At 56.8% G+C, this 25,310-nt stretch overlaps 3 protein-coding genes across 12 annotated transcripts; 1 reads left to right on the plus strand and 2 right to left on the minus strand.

Annotated features, from left to right (window-relative positions):
• Positions 1-653: 653 nt before the first annotated feature.
• Positions 654-1,934, minus strand: GJC2 (gap junction protein gamma 2). The gene has a single exon (XM_036241994.1). The coding sequence runs from the start codon at positions 1,932-1,934 to the stop codon at positions 654-656; it is 1,281 nt and encodes a 426-aa protein (XP_036097887.1).
• Positions 1,935-8,652: 6,718 nt separating this feature from the next.
• On the minus strand, positions 8,653-17,352 carry GUK1 (guanylate kinase 1). 6 transcript variants are annotated; one of them, XM_036241503.1, is made up of 8 exons: positions 17,283-17,352; positions 11,380-11,493; positions 11,080-11,121; positions 10,309-10,405; positions 9,350-9,488; positions 9,181-9,265; positions 8,968-9,053; positions 8,653-8,867 (listed from the first exon to the last, which is right to left on the minus strand). In XM_036241503.1, the coding sequence occupies exons 1-8, from the start codon at positions 17,350-17,352 to the stop codon at positions 8,832-8,834; spliced, it is 669 nt and encodes a 222-aa protein (XP_036097396.1). In that variant the 3' UTR covers positions 8,653-8,831. The 6 variants fall into 6 exon arrangements, with proteins under 6 accessions (XP_036097396.1, XP_036097395.1, XP_036097397.1 ...); XM_036241502.1 differs by having other exon boundaries at positions 9,181-9,274; XM_036241504.1 differs by lacking the exon at positions 17,283-17,352 and adding an exon at positions 16,045-16,152 and having other exon boundaries at positions 9,181-9,274.
• A 123-nt stretch (positions 17,353-17,475) lies between these two features.
• MRPL55 (mitochondrial ribosomal protein L55) lies at positions 17,476-21,486 on the plus strand. Of its 5 annotated transcripts, none has more exons than XM_036241962.1 (5): positions 17,476-17,623; positions 17,742-17,929; positions 18,355-18,426; positions 19,782-19,983; positions 20,278-21,486. In XM_036241962.1, exons 2-5 carry the CDS (start codon positions 17,754-17,756, stop codon positions 20,425-20,427), a joined length of 600 nt encoding a protein of 199 aa, XP_036097855.1. In that variant the 5' UTR covers positions 17,476-17,623; positions 17,742-17,753; the 3' UTR covers positions 20,428-21,486. The 5 variants fall into 5 exon arrangements, with proteins under 5 accessions (XP_036097855.1, XP_036097856.1, XP_036097860.1 ...); XM_036241963.1 differs by having other exon boundaries at positions 17,754-17,929; XM_036241967.1 differs by lacking the exon at positions 17,742-17,929.
• The last annotated feature ends 3,824 nt before the right edge of the window (positions 21,487-25,310 follow it).

The raw sequence follows: 25,310 nt of genomic DNA on the forward strand, positions 1-25,310 counted from the left end.
CTCATGTGCTGGCGCCCTCGCGAAGAGGAAGGAGATGCAGTCCAGGGTTGCCTCATTTTCCCCTATAGTAGGAAGACTCGGAATTGCTTCTTGCTGTACAGGAAGCAGCACGTGGACTGGAGACTAGGGTGGTGGGAAATGGCTTCTGCAGGAAGTGGGGACAGCACTGTACCCCAAACACCCAGGTAAGGCACCCTTGGGCGTCACACCTGGGCTGCTGCAGGGAAGCAGGGAAAAGGCCACTCTGTTCAGAGCCCTTGTCTTGAGGCTCTGGCCGGGTCCCAGGGAGGCTCCGAGGGAAGGACTAGACACATGGGTCAGAGTATCTCAAGTCGTCTCTGTAGTGGATGATGGGGGGTGTGGGGACAGTGCCCTAGCCACAATCCAGCACACTACTCCGGGCTTAGGGGCCAGAAAACTGGGGACCTTGCGGTTGCCAGGCCCGTCCTCCCCTCTTACCCCAGGACAAAGAGGGGGCTCTGGTGGGAAGGGGCAGTGATACAGGGCAGAGGGTGCCCTTCCCAAGGCCAGCGAGGGGCGGAGGGGGTGGATGGTGTTCTTCGTCCAGCTCATCCAGTACCCAGCCTCATCTCTGAGTGCCCCACCCGGTGCCTGGCAGTTAAGGGAGGACTGAAAGCACTGGGGTCGGTGCCTCAGATCCACACGGTGGTCTTCCCCTCCTTGCTGCTGGCACTGCCTTTCTCGGAGCCCGCCCTGGGTTTGGCGCCCAGCCGGCCCTGGTCCCCGCCCGTGCCCCTCGATGTGGCACTGCCTGACCCGGAGGCGGAAGCACCAGCTCTCAGGGGCCCCGGTGTTGTTGTGGGGAGACCGGGGCAGGGCGGGCGGCCACTGTCCCCTAGTAGTGTGCGCCCATTCCGCAGGGCTCGAAGCGCCGGGTTGGGGAGGTCCTGGTCGTGGGCGCGTGCACGCTCTACTGCGCGTACCACCAGGCTGTAGTCAGGTGGGCAGGCAAGGCCTGCGGACGTGGTGGGTATGGGGCAGGGCTGTGGGCGCTGCGCGGGAAGGAGAGAGGTGGGCGCCGGACGACGGGCGCGCACGGCGTCCTGCGCACTGCCCAGGCCCAGATGTGCCATCTCGCAGAGGTTGAGCAGCAGGCAGAGGCAACTGACCACATACATGACCAGCAAGAAGACCGTCTTCTCGGTGGGCCGCGACACGAAGCAGTCGACGACGTGCGGGCAGGGCTGACGGCTGCATGGGAAGAAAGGCGGCACCTCGAAGCCGTACAGAAGGTACTGACCTACCAGGAAGGCCACCTCGAAGGCAGCCCTCGCCACCAGCTGGGCCACGTACACACGCATCAGGCCCTCGCTCTGGATGCGCCGCCGCCCATCATGAGGCCCGTTGGGGCCCGGGGACCCCACCGCCTTGGCATCTCGGCAGGCGCCCTTAGCCGCGCTAGAACCCTCCACCTCATCCTCCTCTCCTAGGCCTTCTGCTGTGCCTGGCTCCTCAGCTTCCTCACCCAGGCCCAGCATGGGCTCCTCCTCTCCCAGGTCGATGGGCTCGGGCCAGCTGGGGTGGGATGGCAGAGGCAGCGGTAGTGGCGCTCGGGACCCCCGTTTGTGGTACGAGGTACGGCGGTGCTCATATTTCGTGGCACGGGCTAGACGGTGCACGGCGTAACCAAGGTACATGACGGAGGGCGTGGAGATGACCACTATCTGGAAGACCCAGAAGCGTACGTGAGACAGGGGTGCGAAGGCGTCGTAGCAGACATTGTCGCAGCCCGGCTGCCTGGTGTTGCACATGAACTTGGTCTGCTCGTCCGAGTAGATGGACTCGCCTCCTACAGCCGTGAGCACGATTCGGAAGACCACCAACACAGTGAGCCACACCTTGCCCACGAACGTGGAGTGGTGGTGGATCTCCTCCAGCAGCCGCGTCAGGAAGCTCCAGCTCATGTTGGTCATAGGGGCGGGGGTGCGGGACCTGTGGGCCACAGCAGAGCTCAACCCGGGTTAGGGAGGAAGAGAGCAGGAGTGGGAGAGTAGGGGTTGGCGGAACCTGAGGACTAAGAGGAGCTCAACCCTGGGTGGGGGATTAGAAGCAGAGGGTGGGGGAAGCAGGGGGGGAGTAGACCTAAACCCAGGGCCAGAAAGAACGCTAGGGCAGGGGTAGTGGTGACTGGAGCCAGGGCCCCAGAAGGGAACTTAACTGCCTTCCACTGAAGGGACAGCCCCTCCAGGAGCGCTACTCCCACTCGGTCCTGAGCCTGTGGGGGGTGGGGACGATGCATACACAGAGTGGTGGGTCCTGAGTGAGCAAAGGACAGACCCCACACAGATGGACAAGAGGCTGTGTTGCTCCAGCTGACCACTCACCCCTCACAGACCCCAGGTCCCAGTGGTCTCCAGTAGAGCCCTCCTGCACTCCTCAAGCTCCCCAGGAAAGCTTGGCTCTGTGAAAGCCTCACACATACCCCACATCTGGGGACTCCACCCTAGGCCCTGAGAGCCACAGGGAGTCAACTGGGTGAGCCAACTTCATGGGGTTGACAGGAAATCAGAGGCCAGCTCTAGAGTCCAGGGCCTGCACAGCTTTAGCCCCATGCACACTGCCCCTCCACACTCAGTCCTCAGCAGCACCCAGGCCAAATGGAGTCCTGTTCCCAGCAAGGGGTGTGTGGGTGGGGCTCCAGCTTGCCCAGATCCCCAGTGCCTCACCCAGTCCAGCCTCCCATTCCCCCCACTCTGCAGCTTCATGAGCCCCTAGGTCCCCCAGCAGCATAACCCTCCCCCATTCACATCCTGCACAGGGGATCTGGTCCCTCTGCCTCTGCAAAGGCCCCCCCCCCCCCAGGCTCCTTCATGCCCTCCCTCTGGTCCAGATGCACTAGGGACTGCTTGCTCAACTCTCTCATGGGCACCCTCATGTCCTCTGCAATCATAGCAGGAAATCCCAGCGGGGGGGGGGGGGGGGGTAAGGCCAGGCATTTGTCCAGGGTGGAACCATGTCCAGCGAGGTGCACAGTGACCATAAGTCACCTGTGACACTCAGAGACAGCAATGGGCCAATCACCACATACTGGATCAGTGCCCCTTTCAGACCAGCTGAACCCTGGGTGGGCCTGTATCCAAGAGAAGGGCCTCTTTGGGCAGGGCCATATGACCCCAGTTTCCTGAGCCTCCAAAGAGGGGCTGTACCTCCCAACACCCACCTTCCGTACTCCACAACCAAAGCCAGTCAGTACCTGCTCCTGGATAGTCTGGGGAAGAAAAACCCTGAGTGCCCAATGCTTCTGGCTCCCTCCCTCCTAGAACATGCCTGTGAGGCAGTGCGAGCAGGTGTGGGATGGAGAAGTAGAGACAAGCGGGGGCTCCAGGCCTTCTTTATTCAACTTGGTCTCTCCCCTGGTTGGAAGAGGGGGGTAAGCCAGGTTTCCTGGGGAAGTGACCCTTCTTCCTTATATCTGTGTACATGGCCCATGTCAGAGCTACACATATGCAATGCAAACACAGACACACATTCACTCAGACACATGTGTACAGATGTACACCCACACTCAAAGATATATATGCCCACTCACATGAGTGTATACATAAACAAACACCCTCATGCACACGGAGTTATCTCACAAACATGCAAACACATGAGACACATGTACACAGACATGTGCCCTCACATGTGCATATACACTCACGTACATGTGCAGACACTCAGGTACAGACTGCAAGTCCAGCCGTTCAGGGCTGCCTTCTCCCTCAGTCTGCCTTAGGCAAGGACAGAGAATCCCTCAGGCCTGAGGCTGGCTGTTGTTTCTCCCCGCCAACCTCCACTCTCCTCCAGGACCTGTTCCACTCCCTGACCTGACACATCACAGGAGGCTAAGGCCCAGGCCACCTCTGCAGGGACCCAGAGAGGAGATGGCAGAACAGCCTCCACTTCTTCCCTCTCTCCCAAGACATAGGGAGAGTCTTGGGGTTTAGCAGACCTCACCTGTGCTTTGGGGGTCAGTATTAACAACTGGGGCAAGTCTTTGTATCTTGTTTGGCAATTCCCATGGTGGAAATGCTCCCCCATGCCCGTGACCAACTCAGATGTGGTAGGGGGATCTTGAGACCAGCTCTAGCTTGTCACGGGTCAGACCCTGCTCTGCGGAGCTCATGTAGGTGCAGTCAGGACCATAGAGACCAGACATGCAGAGAAGAGAGCAGATGAGTGGCCCTGTGGATAGTTTAGGGGCCATTCTGGGAAGCAGGAGGGAGGAAGGAGTGAACCCCTCCTCTCTCTGTTACCCCAGCACCATGGGGGATCTCAGACAGCCTTCAGGCAGGGGGCAGAGGCTCTGGCTCTTCAGACCAGGTACACGTCCATTGCTCATACATGTGTGGGCAGGACCTGTGTCACACATGAAGTCAAGGTGGTTATTCCACACTATGGGGGCTGGCACTGCTCAGCTCTGGCCCGGAAGACCCCTGCCCTGGTATCAGTGACATGCACAAATCCTCAAATACACACCTTCAGCTGGTGCTGCTTCCTGACCTGGCACATGGATACAGAGGACCAGTCCCAGCACCTTAGGAAACGCCCCTTGAGCATCTGATGGTGCCAGAGTAAGGAAATGCTAGCACAAGCCCAGCCCCACTTCCCCGTGCGCGCGCCAAGATATGCATGCCAGGTGGGGCCCCGGGGGAGAAGTGAGGACCACATGCCTATTGGGGGGAATTCAGGGCATCAAAGTTCATGGGAAAACTCAGGAATATGAGGGAAGTGTGTGCTGTGGTTTTGACAGCATACCATTATTGGTGCATTAATTGTGTAACAGTGAATGGGCATGGGGGGTGGATAACATGGGACCTCTTCCTATCTGGTCTCTCAAACTTTTTTGTAAACCAGTGTTGTAAAATAAAAACCTTAATTGAAATAGTTACTGCCCTATCACTCTGAGCCCCTCTCCCACTCTTTTCCCATGCTTGCATGTATTTGTCTGCTTGGAAGCTGCAAGATCAAAGTAGGGACTTTTACTGGTGATCTGTTCGGGGCTGCAGAGAGGCTATCAGTGTTGCTGGGAGGCTGCGGCCAGCAGCGGCTCAGCTGGGCCAGTGGGAAGGAGGATGCTGGCCCTTCAGGGATCCAGGTCCTGGGAGTTTGCAGGGACCTTTGTTCAAAGGGAATCTCACTCATAGCAAGTGTAGGCAAGGGCCACTCAGGGATCTAGAATGAGGGACTGGGTGTCCCCTGTGGGTCAGAGTCTGGGAGGTGTCAGATCTTAAATGGTCAGCAAGGGTGTTGGGAGGGAAGGGTGATTGTTGAGCCAGTGTGAGCTCAAATAGGGGTTCCCCATGACAGCCGGCCAGTCATCCCCACCAATAGCCTGAAGGGAAGCACCTGACTGTGGGCTTCAGTAGGCATCAGGATGGCCTATTCCTGGCAACAGCCTGCTACTCCTAGTCCAGAACCAGAGAGTGGCCTCTGCAAAGATGGGCAGCTGGGCTCTCCCTGGTTAAAGTACCTCCAACTCCCAGGTCTGAACAAAGGTCCTGGGGCAGGAGGCAGGCAGGACTGAGAGCCAGAGACAGCTCAGTGCTATCCTGCAGTGCAGCAGGCTATGGCCAGACCAGCAATTTTCCTTCCCATTCCTGGCCACACTTCCTCCCAGCACCCTTTAGGGCCATGGTAGGTGGGAATTCCTCTACTGAAGTGGGGCTGTGGGAAGGTCCCCAGTGCTCAGTTTGCCATGTGGCAAGGGGACTCTGCCCTGGGAACCTTCCAGCACTGGAATGGGGTCTCAGGCAGCTCTTTCCCCTTCCTGAGGATATGCACCTGGCACTGATAGCTCTTATCCAAAGGTGAGCAACCATGAGTACCTCAAGGTGGCTCTGCCCTGCCAGGCTGAGGCCTTAGCTGGAGAGCCTGCCTCCACCCACTCACTGGCTGAGGGTCCCAGGCCTCACTCAGGCCTGGTGCTATATGCCCACTTCCCAACCGTACCTTAGCACTCCTCCCAAGTCTCCCCTTGTCAGCTCTGCAGTGATCCCATGATCTATGGGGTTCTGTCTTTCCAGGTCCCTCCCCAGGATATTAATTCCCATCCGGGAATTCCGAGTTGTATTTTGCCTAGACTCCCTGGCCACCAAAGACCCAAACCCCAGGCATGGGGACCCTCTACAACTTTACTGCAGCTCCTATGCACACTAGAACACCCCCTCCCACCTCCGCCTTGCCCCAGCCCCAGCCCCAGCAGCCCAAGGAGGGTTGCAGGCCCTGACAGATTGGATCCCAACCTGGGCTCTCAGCCAAAGCACTCATCCTCACAGGGTCTTCAGGGCTGGCCTCATCCATTTCTGGACTCTGACTCACACATGTACACACTCACATGCATTCACACTCCTTTCTGGGAAGCTCCCTCCACCTGCTCCGCAAATGCAGGGAGGTTAAAAGACACTTACGTTCTGAGGAGGGTGGGTACACCTAAGACAGACACCTCAGTTTCTTCCCAGGGTTGCAAGGTACAGGTAACTGGGCCACAAGGGACTCTGAGGGGACATAGACCCCACTGAGGATCCAGGGGACCCTCTCTGCTGCAATTGGAACTAGGAAGTGAGGGGAGTTCCTCCTGAAAGTGTGTGACAGGCGTGGGCCTGGATAGTATAGCCCAGACAACACCAGCAGCCTGGCCTGTGCTCCTTGCAGGCCTCGCCAGGCACTGCTGATCCAGGGTAGGATGCAGAGCCCCCACCCACCCACCCCTGCAGGGTGCCCACACTCTTTACCTCCTAACAACCTCACTGCCACCTCTCAAACTGCCCTAGATAAAGCCACTGCTGCCACTTTCTCAGAGCAGAGCATGGCTCACTCCTTTTTCTCTGTATTCCCCCACCCCTTTCATGTCTACCTGGTACCCCCACAGGCCAGCACACCACAGGCCCTGAGCAGGCACAGCCCTGCCCTGTGCAGCAGCCCTGCCCACTCCTGCCCCTTGCCAGGCCCTCTGCCCACTCCTGCTCATCATCCTTGCCCTGGAAACTCAGAAAACTCACTAACCATGTCTGCAGCACAATGGGGGCCCCTCCTGGAGGACATGAATCTGTTCTGCTCTCTGCTCACACCCAGGGCCCAGACCTGAGGACCTGGGACCCATGAAGACTTAAATCCCAGGCTATGCAGAGGCTGGCTGAAGCCAGATCAGGAGCAATGCGGTGCGCTTGACCGTCAACATATAGGGGTGGGGCTCCCAGATTTTCCCCAGACCTGAACAGGCTGAGGCTCCAGCCTCTGGACACACTACAACTGCCTAACTGGGGTAGGCTAGCCAGTCCTGCACACCCTAAGGGGCCCCACCTGCTGGGGGAGGTAATGGGTACACATCACTTCCCTCCCTGCTCACCAACTGGTCCAAGCAGTCCCTACAACGGCCTCCCCCCACCCTCAGGTCTTGTAATCCCAGAAGACCCTGGTGGTCAGGTCTTATTCCTGAGCAGTGGGCTTGAGAGAGACCCCCAGAATGAAGGGACACCTGGCTCGGCCCAACACCTGTCATCTCCTGGGGATGGCCATTTCAGGAGAGGCCAGACCAGGCCTGAAATTCTGGGGAGGGTGACACTGCTCAGCTCCAAAGAGCACCCCACCCCTGATCCCCTAGACAGCACCTTACCTTTTTCAGGCCAGAAAATGCAAGTCCCTCTGAGCCCTTCCACCTGCTGGCTGGTCGGACACTGGGCTCCAAGGGTGTGCACCCAGTAGAATCCTGTGCCGGGCCCAGGGCCACCTCTCACCACCAAGCACAATGCAGGGGGAGGCCTTCAAGGGCCCCATTGTTTCCCCCAAGGCCAAGGGTCTGAATTCCCGATTGTTCCTGGAGCTGTATGGGGCGAAGAGAAGAAGGGGCCTCCCCCAGGCTGCACAGTAAGTTGGTAGACAGCCTGGCCTTACCTCACCTGGCCTGGGGCCTACTTAGTGCCCCATGCCTGCTGTCCCATGTCTAAGCCCAACTCCCGCCAGGTCTCCCTCTGTGCATGGGGGTACAGACGACGCCCAACTTCCTCTACTATTTCTGCCTCCTCCGGGTCTGTGTCCACCATTTGTCTTGGATGGACTACCATACTACAGGCCACAACAGCTGCCCTGGCCCAAGATGAATGGCAAGGGAGGTGCCTTCGCAGACTCTAGGGAGCCTGGAACCTCAACAGAGGCCCCCAGGTGTCTTCCCAGAGCTGATCTCTCCCAGACCATCAGGCCAATTGGGTTCAGTGGGCTGTGCATAAGGCCAAGAGCATATGGCACATAGAGGATTCCAGGATGCAGGGGTCGAGCCCCTGAAGTCTCAGCCCCCTTCCCAAGTCAACAGCATCTGTCTCTCACCTGGCTCAGGACCAGAAGGGGTGGCTGGGGCAAGATGAGTCCCCCAAGGCCTTCTCCTCCCAGCCTCAAGGTACAATGAGACCATGGGAGAGGTGTGTGCTCCCTATCAGCCTCACCCTGCCTCAGGGCAGGAAGCAGTCCAGCCTTGGGGGACCCTCTAGTGCCCCTGGGCAGGGAATCCCTGCTCATCTCTGAGATGTGGAGCTGGGGTACAGAGAGCCCAAGCAAATAGTGTGCAGTTGGGGAGCAGCCCCACTGGCCAACAGCCCAGAGTAACAGATATGGAGTGGAACCTACAAGGCCAGAATGGCAATCCATGGACTCATGTACACTCTAACCAGCAGCTCTTTATTAAGATGCAGACCTAGTTTCCACAGGAGAGTGGGATTGATCAGGGGGCACTCAGAAATGGGCATGGAGAGCAAAATGAAAAAGGTAGCCAGAGACACCCTGGCCACTGAGATGGGTGCAGGGTCCTGGTCCAGGGAGGACAGATGTTGGCATCCTCAGGAACAGCCAGTCCCTTGAGCCTTCTTGATTTCCTGTGGGAGAGAGAAAGAGAGGCTTGCCCTGGATTCCAAGTCTGCTGTTCAAAGACCTTTCCTTTGCAGAGATCTATCCCTGACCCCTGGCAGAGCCCACCTCCGAGAGTGCCTCCTTCAGGGTCCAGTACGCCTTGTCCAGGCTGTCATTGATGATAATCAGGTCAAACAGGCCGGGCTCATTGCCTGAGGTGAAGAGGGGGTGGCACAGGGTCAGTGGATGACAGCTCTTGCCCCTGCCTCCTACCTCTGGCAGATGAGTTGTCTGCTGTGGAGGAGGGGGAGGGGACAATGGCTGCATCCACACACTCACTGCTTTCCATGTCTGCCCGGGCAGCAGCCAGCCTCTTGGCCAGGCTCTCCTCTGTCTCTGTGTTCCGCTGCCGCAACCTCTGCTCCTGAGGTGCCTAGGGAGGGTCAGAGCCTGGGGGGCAGCCCTAGCCCCTCCTCCACCCCTCCCCTGCCTGGCTCCCCGCCCCCACCAGGACTTCCAGTGAGGGTGGCTGCACAAAGATGTAGATGGGCCTCAGGTCAGTCTTCTTTATGTTTCGTACACCCTGGAGGTCCACATCCAGCACACAGATTCGATTCATGGCCTGCACCACACGCACAGCTGCTTTGCTAGGGAGGCAGGAGTTGAGGGGCCAGTCAGTGAGGGCTCTTGGACCACAGCACCCCCACCACCTCCACTGCCCTCCCCTGGGGTCCTGTCTTCTCCACCCCTGCTCTGGGCCTGGCAGAAGATGGGGAGTCTGCAGGCCCACCCTGACCCCAGCATTTGCTCCCCCCTTCCAAAAGCACTGCTTCAGTAACCCATGCATGCTAGGCCATCTGCTAGGCTGCAGGTGGCAGTGAGGAGGGGTAGGACGGCCCTGGGTCTCAAAGCTGGGCTCAGGGCTCCTGGGTACCCACCATCTAAGGATAACAGCAGCCCCTGTAACCCCTTTACGGGGCCAAATGCCTTTGCCAACTGCACCTAGGGTGAAGCCTATTGGTCCCATGGGGGCTCAGGTACAGGCTGCTCATAGCAAGCCTTGGCCCGCCTGTGCAATGATGATGTTGTGTGTGTGTGTGTGTGTGTGGTGGTGGTAGTGGTGAGGGGGGGCAGCTGTTGCTGGGCTGGGAACTCTCCCAGGCTGCCCTATTGGTTGGATGGGAGGAGGGCCAAAGTGTAGCCTACAGACCTCTGAGAGCCAGGTCCTCTGAGTCTTCACTGCACATCAGCCCATCACTTGGTCCTGTTCCCAAAGCAGCCTAACCAGGTGGAGTGGGTAGGGGATAGGAGGGGAAGCCTGGAAAGCCCAATATTTCTGCCCCATTTTGACTCCTGGAAGGGCTGGGTCCCTCACCCTTACAGCCTGTAGAGAGAAGCCCTTGCCTGGACTGCCTACTCTAGGTCCCTGGGTGTTTGGATGGAGAGAGGATGCTGAGTGTGGCCCACCTAGTCCCATACAGGTTCCCTGAGAACTCAGCATGTTCGATGAAGTCCCCAGCAGCAATGTCCCGCTGCATCACTTCTCTGGTCACAAAGTAGTAATCTACAAAGAGCAGTAACTGTTGAAGCTGCCCATAGCCAGGCTACCATTGCCTATACAACCACACATGGGCAGAACTAGATCCTTTTCTGGGCCTGTCTGCCTATGTCCATCCACACCTAGAGCTATTCCAGCCAGTGAGCAGGGAGATATATCAGAGAAGGGGGGACAGACACCACTTCTCACACTATCTTCACTGAAGGGGGCCTGGAGAATACCAGCTTCCACAGAAGAGGTTGAGGACCTGGAGACTGCCAGGTTCTGGGGGAAGGGCAGGGGGGTCCTGGTGACTGCAAGCTTCAGTGGGGGTGGGGGGACTTTAATGCTTTGCCTCAGAAAGGTACAAACAGCCTACCAAGGTTACAAAAGATACTTGTCAGAGCCCTAGATGGTATATATAGTTGACCCCACCTACACCGCCACATGTAATGCTGTGCACCTGCCAGGAACAGTGCCCCACGGCTGCCTGGTGCGGGGATCAGAGCCCCCACCAGCCTCTCACATAGATAGCTGGTGTCAGCATGAGATTTGATGTCTATTACTTAACTAGGCCTGACCACCCATCCACCCTGAAGAAGGAACCCCATCAGATGGGGAGAATGAGGCCATGCATCACCCTGACAAGTGTGTGTGGTGGGGGTGCTCTAGACCTGCACTGAGTGGCAGGGCCAGCTCACCTTTGCCATTTTCCTCTCCAGGCCTCGGGTCCCTCGTGGTGTCTAGGAACAGGCACCTGTGACCAACCTAGGACATCAAGAACCCACACATCCCATCCCCAGGGCCTTCCCGCAGGGCCCATCTCAATCTCTATGGGGGCTATGCGGGGGGGTGGGGGGTGTCAGCAGTATGGGCATATCCCATGTGTGTGAGGGAGGGTTCCTGGGGGTGGGGGTTAGCAGTGTGGGCATGTCCCTATGTATGTTGGGGTGTGGAACTCCAGGAGGGTCAGCAGGGCCCCCAAACCCCTAGGAGCTCACGGGACACGCTGAACCCGAAGATGCTGCCGTGCTCCTGCAGAAGTCTCTTGAGCAGGGTGCTCTTTCCAGCCCCAGAAGGTCCACTCAGGACGACAGGCCTTGGTCCTGACATCCCTGTGAGCGAGTAGGAGCAGATATCAGCAGGCCTGAGGAAATCGCGAGTGGGGTGGCTATAGTCACAATCCCCCAGCTCTCCCCAAGAACTGGACAGACCTGAGGGCCATTCTCAAACCTTGGCTGCTCCTTCCCGATGGGTGGGCTCCCCAGCTGTGCACTCCTACCCCACCCGTGGAGCCTGGATTTCTGCTCCAGAGAGGGACACATCTGGGTCCCCACCCCTGCATCTCCTGACACCATGCTCTAGAGATGGCAGAGGTTAAGGTCAGAGGAACCTGAACCCTGTTCTGGGAACTTCCATAAGGAAGTGAGGGGTCGATTCAGAGATCACAGCTTCCTGACCCCCGCCCCCCCACCCCCGGCCCAGCCCACAGCACAGGGCTCAGACATCTGCCACAGGTGAGAGAGGGTGAAGGGAGTTTGGGAGGCATCAACCAGCCAGCTCTGTGCCTGCCTGATACCTCAAGCCCCCTCCCTAGAACAGGACCTACCTCCTGAGTGGGACTCTGTCAGCCTGGGCTGCTCAGGATGAGCTGGGAGGGGTGAGTAATCCCAGCCTGCTCTGACCTCTTAGCATTAAACTCTTCCCAGGGCTATCAGCTCCACCCACTTGATGCCTTCAGGAAGAGGACGTTGCTCCTGGCCCTTCAGTAGTGGCCTGCCTACCCACCCAACTGCATGAGCTTGACAGCAGGAAGGCCAGGTGCAAGTATGCCCTGCCTCAGAGAAAACTCCCAATGGGCATGTGGGAGCTGTAGCAGCTCCCTACACAAGCCTGGCTCTGCAGGCTGTCTGGGGGCCCTCTAGTAAGGTGTGGAGGCCCCCAGGGTGCAGTTAGTGGCCAGCAAACCAGCACTCAGATCCAGGAGGGATGGACCATTTGGCTCAGGGATGCCCTGTTGCCCATTCCCTCCCCTAGCAGAGACCCCATCAGGCACTGCTTTCCTAATCCACAATGTAGGCCAACTAGATAATCTAGCTAAAGCACTGCTATTCTAGGACTATCACACCACACACATGCTCCCTGGAGAAGGTGGGAAACAGACAAGGGAGGAAGGGACCCAGAGGAACCTATCAACACTCTGAGTGTCATCTCCAAGTGACTGATTCTTAGCTCCTTAGCCTCTTTCGAGTTTCTAATTACAAAAAGTACTTTGTTTCTATCTAGAGATAATCCCAGTGAACTCCTAGTTCCTCTGGCATCCCAGCTTTCCCATCCAAATACACATACCACCCACACACCTGTGTGCATGTGCACCTAGCTCTAAGCCCATGGTCACTGCCCCTAGCAGAGTGCAGCCCTGTCTCTCTCCTGAGGCCTGGTGCACAGGAGGTCTCATCTCTTCCTCACTGGCACCCTTCACAAAGCCCCATCCTTTGTAGGAAGGATATCTCATGGGCAGCCCAGCCTACTCCCCTGGGTCTGTCCTGACTTTCTAGGCACTGGGTGACTGGGGAGGGGAGTGGGCAGAGGAGAGGCTGAGTGTTACCAGATCCCAAGAGGGACTGAGGAGGCTAGGGCCCAAGCCCCATGATGCCCAGCCTCTGGACTGTGCTGGGTCTCTGCTCCTCCGGCCAGGCAGCTGTGGTTGTCCAGTGGCCTAGAGCTCCAGGACCTAATAGTGTGTTTGGTGCTACAGAACATGAGTTCTTCCAGGGCAGGAGCAGCCTTCCTCCAGAAGGATGAGGTGGAACCTCCTCTTTCTGGCTTCCACTTTCATTCTGCTTGGTCCTAAGACCAGGGCATTGTTATCACCCTACCTCCCTCCCACTCCTCACTCCATGTTCTTCCAAGCAGATACATGGTGATGGTCACAGTGATGGACCAGGAAGCCTACCCAAGCCTTGATCGTGGCAGAAAACCCTCAACCCAGTGGGCACTCAACCCTAGCACCCAATTTGGGGCATCTACTTCCAGGGAGTGGAGGACACAAAGGCTCCCCTACCCTCCTGTTAGGAATGTTGGGAGGTGCTCCCCAGGGGGGGCCACAGAGAAGGGAGGATGGTCCAGACTGCCTGCTTATACAGAAGCCTCTCAGGGATGCTTTGCTCTCTATCCTGTGCTTGCCATGGGCAGGTACCCTGCCCTTGCACCCCCTAACCCCCAAATGTAACTTGGTCGGCAGGACCCAGCGCTCCTTCTCCAACAAGATTCCCTGGCAGTTCCTGCCATTCCCCATGCCTGCAGTCAGACCACACTTCCTGGCTATGAGCTGTGACACCTGGAGACTGCAAACCTGTATAGGACTAGTCTTTAGTTAGGACCAAACACCACACACCAAGTCCCAGTGCTGACACACACCTTCTGGGGCATGTGGCACAGGTCTGCTTCTCACCTCACCTCCAAATGCTGGTTTCTATCCTGCACCCTCCACCCTGTGGTGGGACATGGGGGCAGGGGAGCCTGTTTCACAGAGCAACACTATCAACCTATGGGGAGCCCCTACCCCCAGGCCCACTACCTGCCTGCACTGGGCCAGTGGTGAGCAGGGGATGCATTCACACAGGATTGGCTGGTAGCTGCAAAGCTCACTCCTTGCCTGGCTCAGAATCACTGTGGCCTCCATCCCCTCCACACAGGGTGTCCTCCTCAAACCCCACCTACATCAAGCCCAAGCTCCAGGTGCCCCAGTGCAACCATCACCTGCCCCACTCTGCAGTCTCGCGGTGGTGGGGTCCAGCCTGCTCAGCCTGGCTAAAGAAATGGTCACTGAGTCTTATCCTGTGGGGCCCACAGAACTGAGTCCTGCTTGGAGGTTGGCTCCCAGAGCACAAGGGCAGGCCCACATACACCACACAGGGATGGCCTGGCCCTGCAGAAGTACCTAGAGAGCTGCTGGGGACAGGGGTTTGTCCAGTAACCACGCAACATTAAACATACTCATTAAAGCCACTTTCCACAGAACCAGCATGGGACAGTGCTTTGGCCTCAAGGCCTCAACAATCGAGTACACGGAGACTGACTCTGGCCCCAGTGTCTGCAGCACCAACAGACCGCACGCAATGTGCAAGTCAGAGGAGTCATCTCTTGGGCAGACAGAGCCCTCTAGCTGGGGGGGGGGGGGGGGGGGGGGGAGGTGGGGGGGTGGTCCTATATTCTCCACTTCTTGACTATCCCACAATCCCAAACCCTAGCAGCCTGGCAAGAAATAGCAAAGCTCAAGGACTGCAATAACAACCTGGAATGCTCTCAGACAGAACCCTGCCCAAGGAGCACCCAATGCAGCCAGGCAGCCTTCTTCCAGAAGGATGAGGTGGAACCTCCTCTTTCTGGCTTCCACTTTCATTCTGCTTGGTCCCAAGACCAGGGCATTGTTACCACCCTACCTCTCTCCCACTCCTCACAAGGCACTCAAGATAAGGCGTGACCTCTGGGAACACCTAGAGGAAAGGTCAAGTCCTGCAATCCCACTTGTAAGCAACAAGCCATAGATGGGAAGAAATCTGGATCAGGAGAGCAGGTCATGCCGCATCCCACAAAGAAGCCCTGTGGGGCAGGGCTCTGTGTGCAGGACATGTCCTGGCCAAGTAGCCTTGATAAACCACTCTCCCTTTGGGAACCTGGCTTGAATTGGGACAGCCACAAAGAGGCCAGCCATTTCCTTCTCATTCTCCCCACAGCTGCAGGGACTATTCCTCCCATGAAAGGAAGATGGCCCCCTCAAAAGCATGGGCAAAAGCCACATAGCCCATGCAGGACTTGGGCCTGTCTCAGTGCTGCATGGTATGTCTGGGTTTCTATCCATAAAGAAGGACCAGGATTCAGACCTATACCAAATCCAAATCCTGAACCACGGGCAGAGAGTGGAAGCAGCACAAGACAGGAAGGAAGAGTCCCAGGCAAGCAAGATATGAAGCAGGAGAGGCACAGACCCTACAGGGAATCAGCCTCACTCTCACAGAAAGGAAACCAAGACCCTCAAATGCAGGGGAGATAGGGCTGGCACATGCAGTCAGTAGGGACTGGGAAAGACTGAGGCCCAGCCTATGAAGGGTCAGCAGGGACTTGTAGAAGTACCTGCCCCCATTCCAGCGTTCCAGGGCCTCACCCTCATTACTAACTTTCACTGCTAGTGGGCTGGAGTCACCTCTTTCCACCCCCATCCACATCACAATACCCCCTTCATTTCTGCTCTTGCTCAGATTGATTGAATATGTTTCTCCAGCTATGCTGAACATGCTGCAAAAGACTGAAATGTACAATTTAGATGTAAAAGAAAAAAAATTTTGGTGTGGCTGAACAGAAAAGTAGTGATTGTACCGCTCTAACTCCCAGAGCCTGCTACTCAAGAAAATTACCGATATCACCCATCCCAGCCAAAGATCAAGGACCAGGTCTATGTGTACCCAGAATTTAAACAAAGCCCAAGCACATTGCACCTATCCCACGAGGCCCCCTAACACAACCTGAGGCACGCAATAAGCGACATCCCGGGTGTAAGGAGAGAGCTGACCGGGTGTAAGGTGGCCCTGACCCGGGCATAAGCGAGCTTGTTGTAGCAGGCAGTTGTGTGGCATTCTATGAGCAAGGACAGAGTGGAAACTCACCTGGCAGAAAATTAAGCTTGTTAGTGGTAAGACAGGAAACCCACCCTTCCTAGATCCTCATCGGGGTGAAGGTGGAGGTTTTCCTGAATTCCTCACAGCAAATCATGGTCTGGAAGGTCTAAGAGTGACAGAAAAGTCCAGAAAACCCCAAATTTGGACAGGCATGCTGCCTATGGGATTCACAAGAGGCTGACATGGAAGGTCAAGCCCTGTTTCCCCTCTTCCTGTCCCTGTGGGCCCCACCCCACACTGGCCAGCTGACATCTCAGCTTACAGCCTCCTTCTTCCCCAGTGAGAGACAACAGTGATAACAGGTGAGGTGACATGCCTCACTGCTCCTCCCCAAACAAGCACCTGGATGAACTAGACTCCCTCTCTGTTCCCAAAATAATGTCTAAGAACAGCAGATGGGCAGCTCCAGCAATCTAGACTCAGAGCCAGAGAGAAGCTGAACATCAAATTACCACACAATTCAGGAATGCTCACCCCAAGGACCTGTTCTTGGGTGGATTATCTCTATCTGCATTGCCCAGCAGGGTTTTGGGCCTTGGAGCAGGCCAGAAACCTGCAGTCCCGGGGGTCCCACGAGCTGGCAGGGACTGTGGGGACTCTGCCACACCAGGCTTCTCAGGTGGCCACGTAATGGCCTTTGATCTCCCAGGGTTTTCGGATCTGTTGTGTTCCCCCCCTTGGGTAGGAGTATCAGGCTGCTTCCTCTCCCTGTCCCTTCGCATCCTTCAGGGTCCACAATGGCATCCAGCATGAAGACCTCAGGCTGCAGGAGTTTTACAAGGTGTCTAGAGCTTTCCGAGCCAGAACTTCCTCCTACGTTCTGAGAGCTGGCACAGAGGAACGAGCTTTTAATGTACCTAAGAAAAATGGCTACCAAAAGCACCTTCAACACCCGTACACACAAACACACAGGAGAAAGCTTCAAAACGAAGGGCAGCCCTTTAAATAAAGTTAATTCACCTCCATGAAAATCTTCACTACCCAGTCTTCGTATCACCTGCTTTGCTCGTTAGGACTTTGCGACAAGCCAGCCTTGGAAACCACTGAGGACCGTGGGGTCACTTCCGGTGGCTATCCCACGAGGTCCCCTAACACAACCTGAGGCACGCGAAAAGCGACCTCCCGGGTGTAAGGAGAGAGCTGACCGCGAACGGCCCAAACACGAGGGACCGCGGTGGCACCTAGGAAGGCCCCGTGGAACCTGCGCGCGCCCGGACGCCACTCACCGTCTGTCGCAGAGCGACCCAGGGCAGCCGCCGCCAGCCCCGCCAGCCCCGCCAGCGGGCGCCGCAACATGAGGGGATACAGCCACCTCCCTCAGAGACATACGTCACAGTGCCGCGCCGGCCCACTTCCGCTCGCGGGATTGCGTCAGCGCCGCGCCGGCTCCACCCCACCCTGAGCTCCGCGTGACGGAGCGCTCGCGGGTGTCCTGTGGTTGCGCTGCCTGAGGGAAGGTTGTCGCCTCGGCAATTACCGTGTGCGCGGCGCCGGCCACTCCCGCCTGGCCGTTGACTACCGGGCCTCTGGTCCTTGGGGCCGCTTCGGAGCTCCGTGAGGGTGGCAGGTTGGTGTCGAATTGTGTGGGTAGGGAGGGCTTTCCCGAGGTGGGATTAGGGCCCCGCTGGCATTCACTTGGAAAGCTTACAGCACTTCCCCCTCTTGCCGGGTCACCTCCAAATGAGGGAGGCCTGCAGATGCCCTGCCCTGACAGATCGGGGATAGCGAGACAAACCTGCGCCTCTTGGCCCAGAGGGCTCGTTTCTTGGGGATCTGAATACCGAGACCTCAGGCATCTGATTTTTGAAACTTCTGGTTTGTTCCGCGGAAACCTCAGCACAGACACAGACGCTTCCCTGGGAGTCAGAGCGTAGTAAGTAACCCCGGATGTCGGCTCCCTCCGCGTGCCACAGGGGCCCTTACCTCGATGGATTTTGTCAGAATTAAATGACCTTGGAAAACAAGGTGTGAACCAATCTTAGTTTCCGTTGCATACCATGCTCAGAGTAGCTTCCTAACTCTGTAACTCACCAGAATGGGCCCAGGCCCTTCCCAGATTTACCGAGTGAGGATCTTTGGGAGTAGGACCTGGGCATCTGCTGTTCACAAATCTTCCACCATGATTCTGGTGCCAGGTCAGGACGAGAGCTGATAGGTTACTAGGAGACACTGGCAGTGACCTGGGAATAACACCCCTATTTGTAGATCTTATTGGGTCTGTGGCTTTCTTCCTGGCTAGGATTTGGCAAGCATCAATTACATGGAGAAGCCTGCCTGTTAAAGACTTTTCTTGCTCAGCAGGTCATACCTTGGCTTCCACGTGCCACAGTGGCCCTCAGAAGGAATGGCAGTTGTGGGCAGCATGCTTGGGTAAGCACAAACTTCCAGGCCTTTGTGATTGCTGTCACTGGGCCACCCAAAGGAGTGTCAACTCTGGAGCCTCATGTAGTGCTGCCTTAGGAAAGCCTCCCAAGCCAGTGTGTTTATCTGTAGGATACACACAAGTACAGACAGATGCCTTGCCAGGGTGCTGAAGGAGGAATAGAAGCAACTTGTGACTACTTAACACCAAACAGATGGTGGTGGCAGTCACCTTCCTATTCAGAGCCTAGCCCTGTCCTGGGTCCCTGGAGAATGCCATGGACTTCTTGCTGTTTCCGCTAGAACTGCCTCCCTTTCTGCCTATACCTCTTGCCCCCCTGCCTCCCCAAAATGGGTGTGTTTAGTGTTGCCAGAGAAAGAAATGAGGCTAAGTTTCTTGTTTCTGTGGAATCTGGGGAGAGGAATGTGCCTGAGTCAGTGTGAAGATGGGGAAGGGACTCTTGCTGCAGCATTCCCTGGAGGGCCCTCATCCTGGGAAAGGTTCATATGGGAGAACACCAACATACACCTCAATGGTTGGCTCCGTTCCCTTCCAGGAGCTTCCCCAACCTACTGATCTCAGGTTCTCAGGAGTGGCTGTGCCCTAGACTGCCTGATGCTGCTCAGGTATAGGCTCATCTGGTGCTGGAGCTCCTCCACCATCTCCTTTGAAGGCAGGAACTGGGTTCATTTGGCCAAAAAGTGCTCAGCTAGTGGTCTGGGACTTAACAGTCAATGAGTTGGGTTCTTGCCCCCAGGCCATCAGAATGTAGCAGTGGAGATGGGCCCTCAGCCCTGGGTGTCAGCTGGGAAGTGCAAGGGGTGGGTCTAAATCCAAATTTGCATGAAAGCCATGCCGGAGGGGACTTTGGGGATCACAAGGCAATGCCCCAAAGAGGGTGAGAGGCAGTGCAGGGCCTTGCCCCCGAATATGTGGCCTTCCCTATGTAGGAGGTTTTGAGTGTCTGTCATGTTCTGAAGCTAGTGGGTTCCACAAGTCTTGGTGCACTCAGGCTGCCCCAACAGAATGCTACAGACTGGGCAGCTTATTTCCCATGGTTCTGGAGATGTTCCTCTTCCTGGTTCATATATGGCCACCATCTCCATGTCCTCACAGGGCAGAGAGAAAGCCAATTCCTGTCCCTTATAAAGGCACCATTCCCACTGTAGGGTACCGTCCTCAACAATCTGGAAGCTCCCTGTGCCCACCCCCCTCGGCCTCTTCCCAGATGTGGGGTAGGAGGTGCTCTGACCACATCCCACACCTGGGGGATTGCTGTGGGCACCCACAGGAGCTGGCCAGTCTAGGCTTAGTGGGCACTCTGGTCCCAGGACCTGCAGCTGACCAGCATGTGTATCTGCAGCCTGCTGCGGCAGCATGTGGTGATGGGGGCTGCCCCTGTGGGCCGCTGCCTGCACATGTCTTTCCATCGGGCTGACAGCAGCAGGGCCTCGCTCACTCGTGTGCACAGACAGGCCTATGCACGCCTCTACCCCATGCTCTTGGTCAAGCACAATGGCTCCACCATTCACATCCGATACCAGGAGCCCAGAAGGATGCTAGAGGTAAGTTTCCCTCCTGGGGTATAGGTCCTCTGGAGTCCCCTCTGCCAACACTGCCTTTGCCTCAGTACCAGGGGTTCTCCCAGGGAGGGCGGGCAAGTCATGGAACTCATTCCACACACCAAAATTAGACAGCAGCAGCAGGCTGTATGTATTTTTTTTTTTTTTTTTTTTTTAAAGCATGTCCTGGGTTAACAAGCAGAAATTTCTTTTGAAGAGTAGAAGATTTGAAGGGAGAGAAGTGGCAGACACTTCCCAGTCCCTTCCACTGATCGAGCGAACACCCTCCTTTCACAGATGCCTGTGGACCTGGATGCCCTATCCCAGGATGAGAGGCGGGCACGGATCCACAGACGTGAGGCCCAGCTCCGAGGGAAGGAGGAGGAGCCAGAGCTCCTTGACAACTTTGACCTGGAGCAGTACAAGCAGTTTTGGACCAGGAAGTAACCATGGCCACAAGCTGCCCTGCCTCAGGATACTGTAGAAGGGGAGGGGCATTCATCTTTAAATTGAGTGTCAGGATTTTAAATCCACCTTGACTTTCTTTCTCATACACCTGCTGCATAGGGCTCTCTGCAACTGAGCCCCCTGGAGGTCTCAGAGTTGGGTCAAATTGTGGTTTTAGGAGGAGGCTCAAAGTGCACATGAGGAAGCACCTGTTACTGCTCAACCACAACTTTGGGCTCTCAAGCCCCTTCTGCTAATACTGCCTTTGCCTCAGTACCAGGGGCTCTCCCAGGGAGGATAGTAACATGGGGAGTGGGTGGGATCCAAGCCTAGCCTGCAGCTGACATGCTCTGCTCCTCTCCAGTGCTCGCCTAGCCCTGCCCCTAGGTAGTAGGAAGGTGCTGCCTGATAGAGGGGACAAGGGGAGCAGCCAGCCCCATTGCTAACTGTTCAAGTCTTAGCTAAGAGCCTCAGTGGGCTGTCACCTTCTGCCCTTTCCTGCAAGAACTGAGGGGGCAATTACCAACTTTTATACAATCAGCTGACCCCGCTTAGTCCTGGGGTTGCACCTTGTCCTGTCCTGGGGATTGATCACAGGACCCTGGCTGTTAGGTTCTTATAAACCTGAGGGCCCATGGTAGAACACTGCCATATAGACAGACAGTGGGGAGGGCATTCCATGATTTACCAGGGAAGCAAAAGTCTGTGGGATGTGACCCTGCCTCTGATGGCAGCTCACAGGGAAGGATGCTAGGCTAAGCACCCACCTTGGACTCCTACCTTGCATTCCTGCCCCCTGATCCACTGAGCACACAGCCAGCCATGTGCAGCTCCTGGAGACAGCTGTCCTCCAGGATCTACCAACTCTGGCCTGCTCAGGGGGGACCTTCCCACCTGGGCAGCCTCTCTGGATCCCTCATTCCTTCAGCTGCTGCCTCAGCTTACTGCTTACCACTCACTTCCAGGAGGACACCCAGCAACAGTGCCTACGTTCACTGTTCAGGGCCAAGTTATTCATGAAGATGACAAGGTAGACCTTACTCAGGATAGGGCCGTGGCAGTAGGTGTGGGCAGTGGGCTGGGGGGGGAGGGGGAGGCTAAGTATTGCATGGAAAAGGGGGATTTGTGCCAGGAGCAGGAAGGGTCAGTGATGGGAAGTTACTAAGAGTACTCACCCAGTGGGGATTGTGGCTAAAAACATCTAACAGGATTGTTTCTGAAAGCAGGCAGGCAATCAGATTTCTGTGGGGGATGAGGAACCCACTGGAGGTGTATAGATGGATCTAGGGGCCCAAGTCCTGATTGGAGAGCTCTGAGGAACCTAAGAGGGGTCAAGCAGAGTCCCGTCTGCACTTCCTCCATTAGGGTGGTGGTGATGGGGGCTTCCTATAGCCTGTCAGCTCCTCCCATGCCTCTTCTACTCTCCCTTATCCTCAGTCACCTCACCCTAAAATGCCATCAACGCTGATTACTCCAGTATCCAGACTACAGATGGGGCTACCTCAGGTGGTGATGGGAGTTGGGGGGAACAGGCTTAGAGCTGACCCTGCTGCTACCCAGTGCCCTCTTCACAGCCCTCAATCAGCATCTAGCCCTTGTCAGACATAGCACTACCGCTTTTGGACCCACCACAGACGCTCCATGAGGCCCCACACCTCCCACCACGCTACATTTCCCTGCACAGCAAAGCTGGGACCCTGGAAAGGGCACGCCTGTGGCTTTGGACTTGCTGTGCAAGTCTGGAACTCCCGTGTGGGGGAACCAGGGCTCAGACTTAGTAGTAGTGCACTACAAGGTTGGGGCTCAAACCCTGTTGACACACACTGTGGGAGCCCCCCAAACTCCCCAAAAGCTGGTGAGGGAGGCAGTGGAGGCGGGCCAGGAGAGCAGGCAGGCCTCTTAATTGTTTTCCCCACTAAGCCACAAGCAGGGTATGCACTAGGGCAGCGTCCTGTAAAAGAACCCATAGAAATGACAATGCAGGGGATGTCTTGTTTTAAGTCCCAAGTTTGCAGCCACCCTACGGAGCGGGCCCTACGTTCATTAGACCATTGTCACCGAGTCAGGTCTGTGACCCACGGTGATGACAGGCGGGAGGCACTGGTCTGACACCAGCACGCTGAGCTATCAGCAGTGAATGCCAAGTACCTCTGCGGAGCCTCCACTAGCACCGGGACAAACCTTCTCGGCGGTGCCGTGCGCATTCACGCTCCTCTCCACCGTGACCACAACAGGGTCTCAGCATCATGGCGGCCGCCTGGCTCCTACAGCCGCAGACGTGATGGCGGGAACCTAGGTGCGGTTTGAGACTCATCTCCCTAAATTTTCCTCTGGGGTATCTGTCTATGGGCTCTGGTAAATGGCCCACATCGGAGATGGTGACTTTTGAGCACACCACCTCCGGATCCTGGCATCACCACATAGCGTGAGTTCTAATAATGATTGTCATTGCCAGCCGGGCTCTGGGGTACAGCTTCCGCCCTTTCCCAGGCAGGGTTGGGGCGGGGCATTGCTCAGCTGAGCGGGACTGGGACGCAGAGCGGGGTGCAGGCGCATAGGACAACGCGGAGATGACGTGAGCGAACGTCCTGGCGCTCTGAGGTTTGCAGTGGGTGGAGAGGCCAGAGGCCAGGGAACCCGGAGGCGAGGTGCAGCCTGAAACTGGCTCCAGCCCAGACAGCTTGTGCTGGGGGTGTGACCAGTTCAGCTGGGAGGACGTGAAGACTGGCAGAGGGAGAGCTACTTGAGTGAGCACGGAGCAGGGTTGCAGAACCCTGGGGCGGAGGTCAGGAATGCATGCCGACTTGTGGGCGGAGGACTGGCCTCTGTTCCTGTAGGCCACTCGCTGATGGCCCAGTGGGCCGCGACCTTACCTGGTACGCTAAGGGCCGGGTGGACAGTGTGGGGGTGAGCCAGGAACGAGCAGGCGGAGGAAACGCTGATGGTAGCTCCGTGAGTGAGCCTGTGACTAGACGATTCCAGGATAACACGGGGGTAGGAGGGAGCCGCGCACGCGGCGGGGAGGAGAGGACGCGAAGGGGGCCGAGGCAAGGCCTGCTGCACCTGATGCTCAGGCGTGCCTCCGCAAGGAGGTGAGGGGCAGACTTCTTGGAGGAGTGCCTGCCCGCCTGTCTTCCCAGAGGATTTTGTGGTGTGTACGCGCAAAGGAAGTGACCCGGAGACGGGAGTGTATCAGCTCCTGGGCCTGGGGAGCTGCAGGTGCAGTGTGTGTGTGTGTGGGGGGGGGGAGTGCGGGGGGGGGGGGGGGGAGCGCGGCGGCTCAGAAGATCCTGGGTACAGGTGTTAGGGGTTCGGCCCTGTCAGCCCAGACCGAAGCTGGTACCAGCAAGGAAGGCCTGAGGGGTCTCACTGTGGCTCCTGGCCAAGCGGCATTGTCCTGAGAAGATGAAGCGGCAGCTTAACTAGGGTTCTCAGTGTTCACGCTAATCGCCCCCAAATGTCCTGGAATTTGATGGGGGGAGATGTCTCTTCCTATTGAGGGCTAAGGGCATCTTGCCTCAAGGACTCTCCCAGGAAACCAGGACTGGCTTTCCACGGTAGGCACGTTGGGGGAGCCCTGCATGCTTCTGAGCGGCTTCCTCGACAGCACCATTGTGTCTTGAGTAGTTGGCCAGGGGTCTCCCTGGACTGGAAAAACCAGGAGGAGTAAGAAGAGCAGGGGTGTGGATTGGCTGGAGGTACAGGACTCAGGGCTCTCAGCAGGCCTGCTGACTCCCTCTTGGACCAGTGATGTTCTTGGTTCCAGACCCCTTTTTCTTCTGAGGAGCCTTTAGGTTGTGAGCCCAAGGCTGTCCCAGGACTGCCTACTGGAGCCCAGGTGTCTCATTGTGTGGGTTGCTGAATGCATAGAGCCACCTGCTGCTTTAAAGGCCAAGTGAAGGGTGTGGGGTAGAGACCGTGAAGAGGTCCCACAAATTTTTGGCCTTCCCACTATGCCACTACTGGCCATGTGTGATGACTACCGTGGTGACCCCTGGCACTGTGTACCCACCCCTCACAGCCCGAGAATCACAAGAGCAGGAAAAAGAAAAGGCACAAGAGAGAGAAGGAGTACAGGACCAAGGAAGCCTGTAGGTGTAGCAGCTCTGTCTGTGGGGCAGGGCCAAGTGGTGGTAGATAGTCCCTCACACTGACATCCATCTGGTCTCCCAGGGCCAGCCATCACTACAAGAGGAGGCAAGGGCATGACAGCCCACCAAGACTCTGCTCACTCCAGGCAGGCCCTGACCTCAGTAAAGCCTTTCAGCATTTGCCCTGCTAGGCCCAGGAACTGTAGGGTAGGCTTCCGTGGGCCCTACCAGGACCCTGTAAGCAGGCAAAGTATCTAGGTGAGGCCTCACCACCAGATGGCCCCAGGACCACCAGTGGAGGACAAACCTGCTTTGGGTTCCCAATACTGCTGCTTCTATTTTTCTTTGTGTTGACTCACCCTTTGTACTTAAATAAACTTACTTTAAACTGAAGGTAATGTGTGAAAATGTATCGAATGCCTTGGGTTCCAGCAGGACCACCTTAGACCTCACTGTGTAGGAAACTGCAGACCAGAAATTGCTCAGCTGAAAGTGGGCCTTTGAGGTGGAGGAGTACAGGGGGAAAAGGCGGCCAGACTGGTAGGTGAGGGGTGGAGATGGCCTTGTACCAGCAGACAGCTCTGCTTTTCAGGCACCTAGAAACCTGCTGCTCCCTATCCCTGAGTCTGCTCTGCTTTTCTCAAAGATACATCTTCCCTCCCCACCTCTAGCTGCCCCGTTGGGAGGTATGCATGTAGCCAGCCACAAAAGAAATGAAAACTTATAATCGCATTGGAGTAAAGACAAAACCCAGGATTCATTATTATGAAATATATTCAATATTCCTTATGA

This window comes from Molossus molossus, unplaced genomic scaffold, assembly GCF_014108415.1.
Source record: "Molossus molossus isolate mMolMol1 unplaced genomic scaffold, mMolMol1.p scaffold_m16_p_4, whole genome shotgun sequence".
Lineage (NCBI taxonomy): Eukaryota > Metazoa > Chordata > Mammalia > Chiroptera > Molossidae > Molossus > Molossus molossus.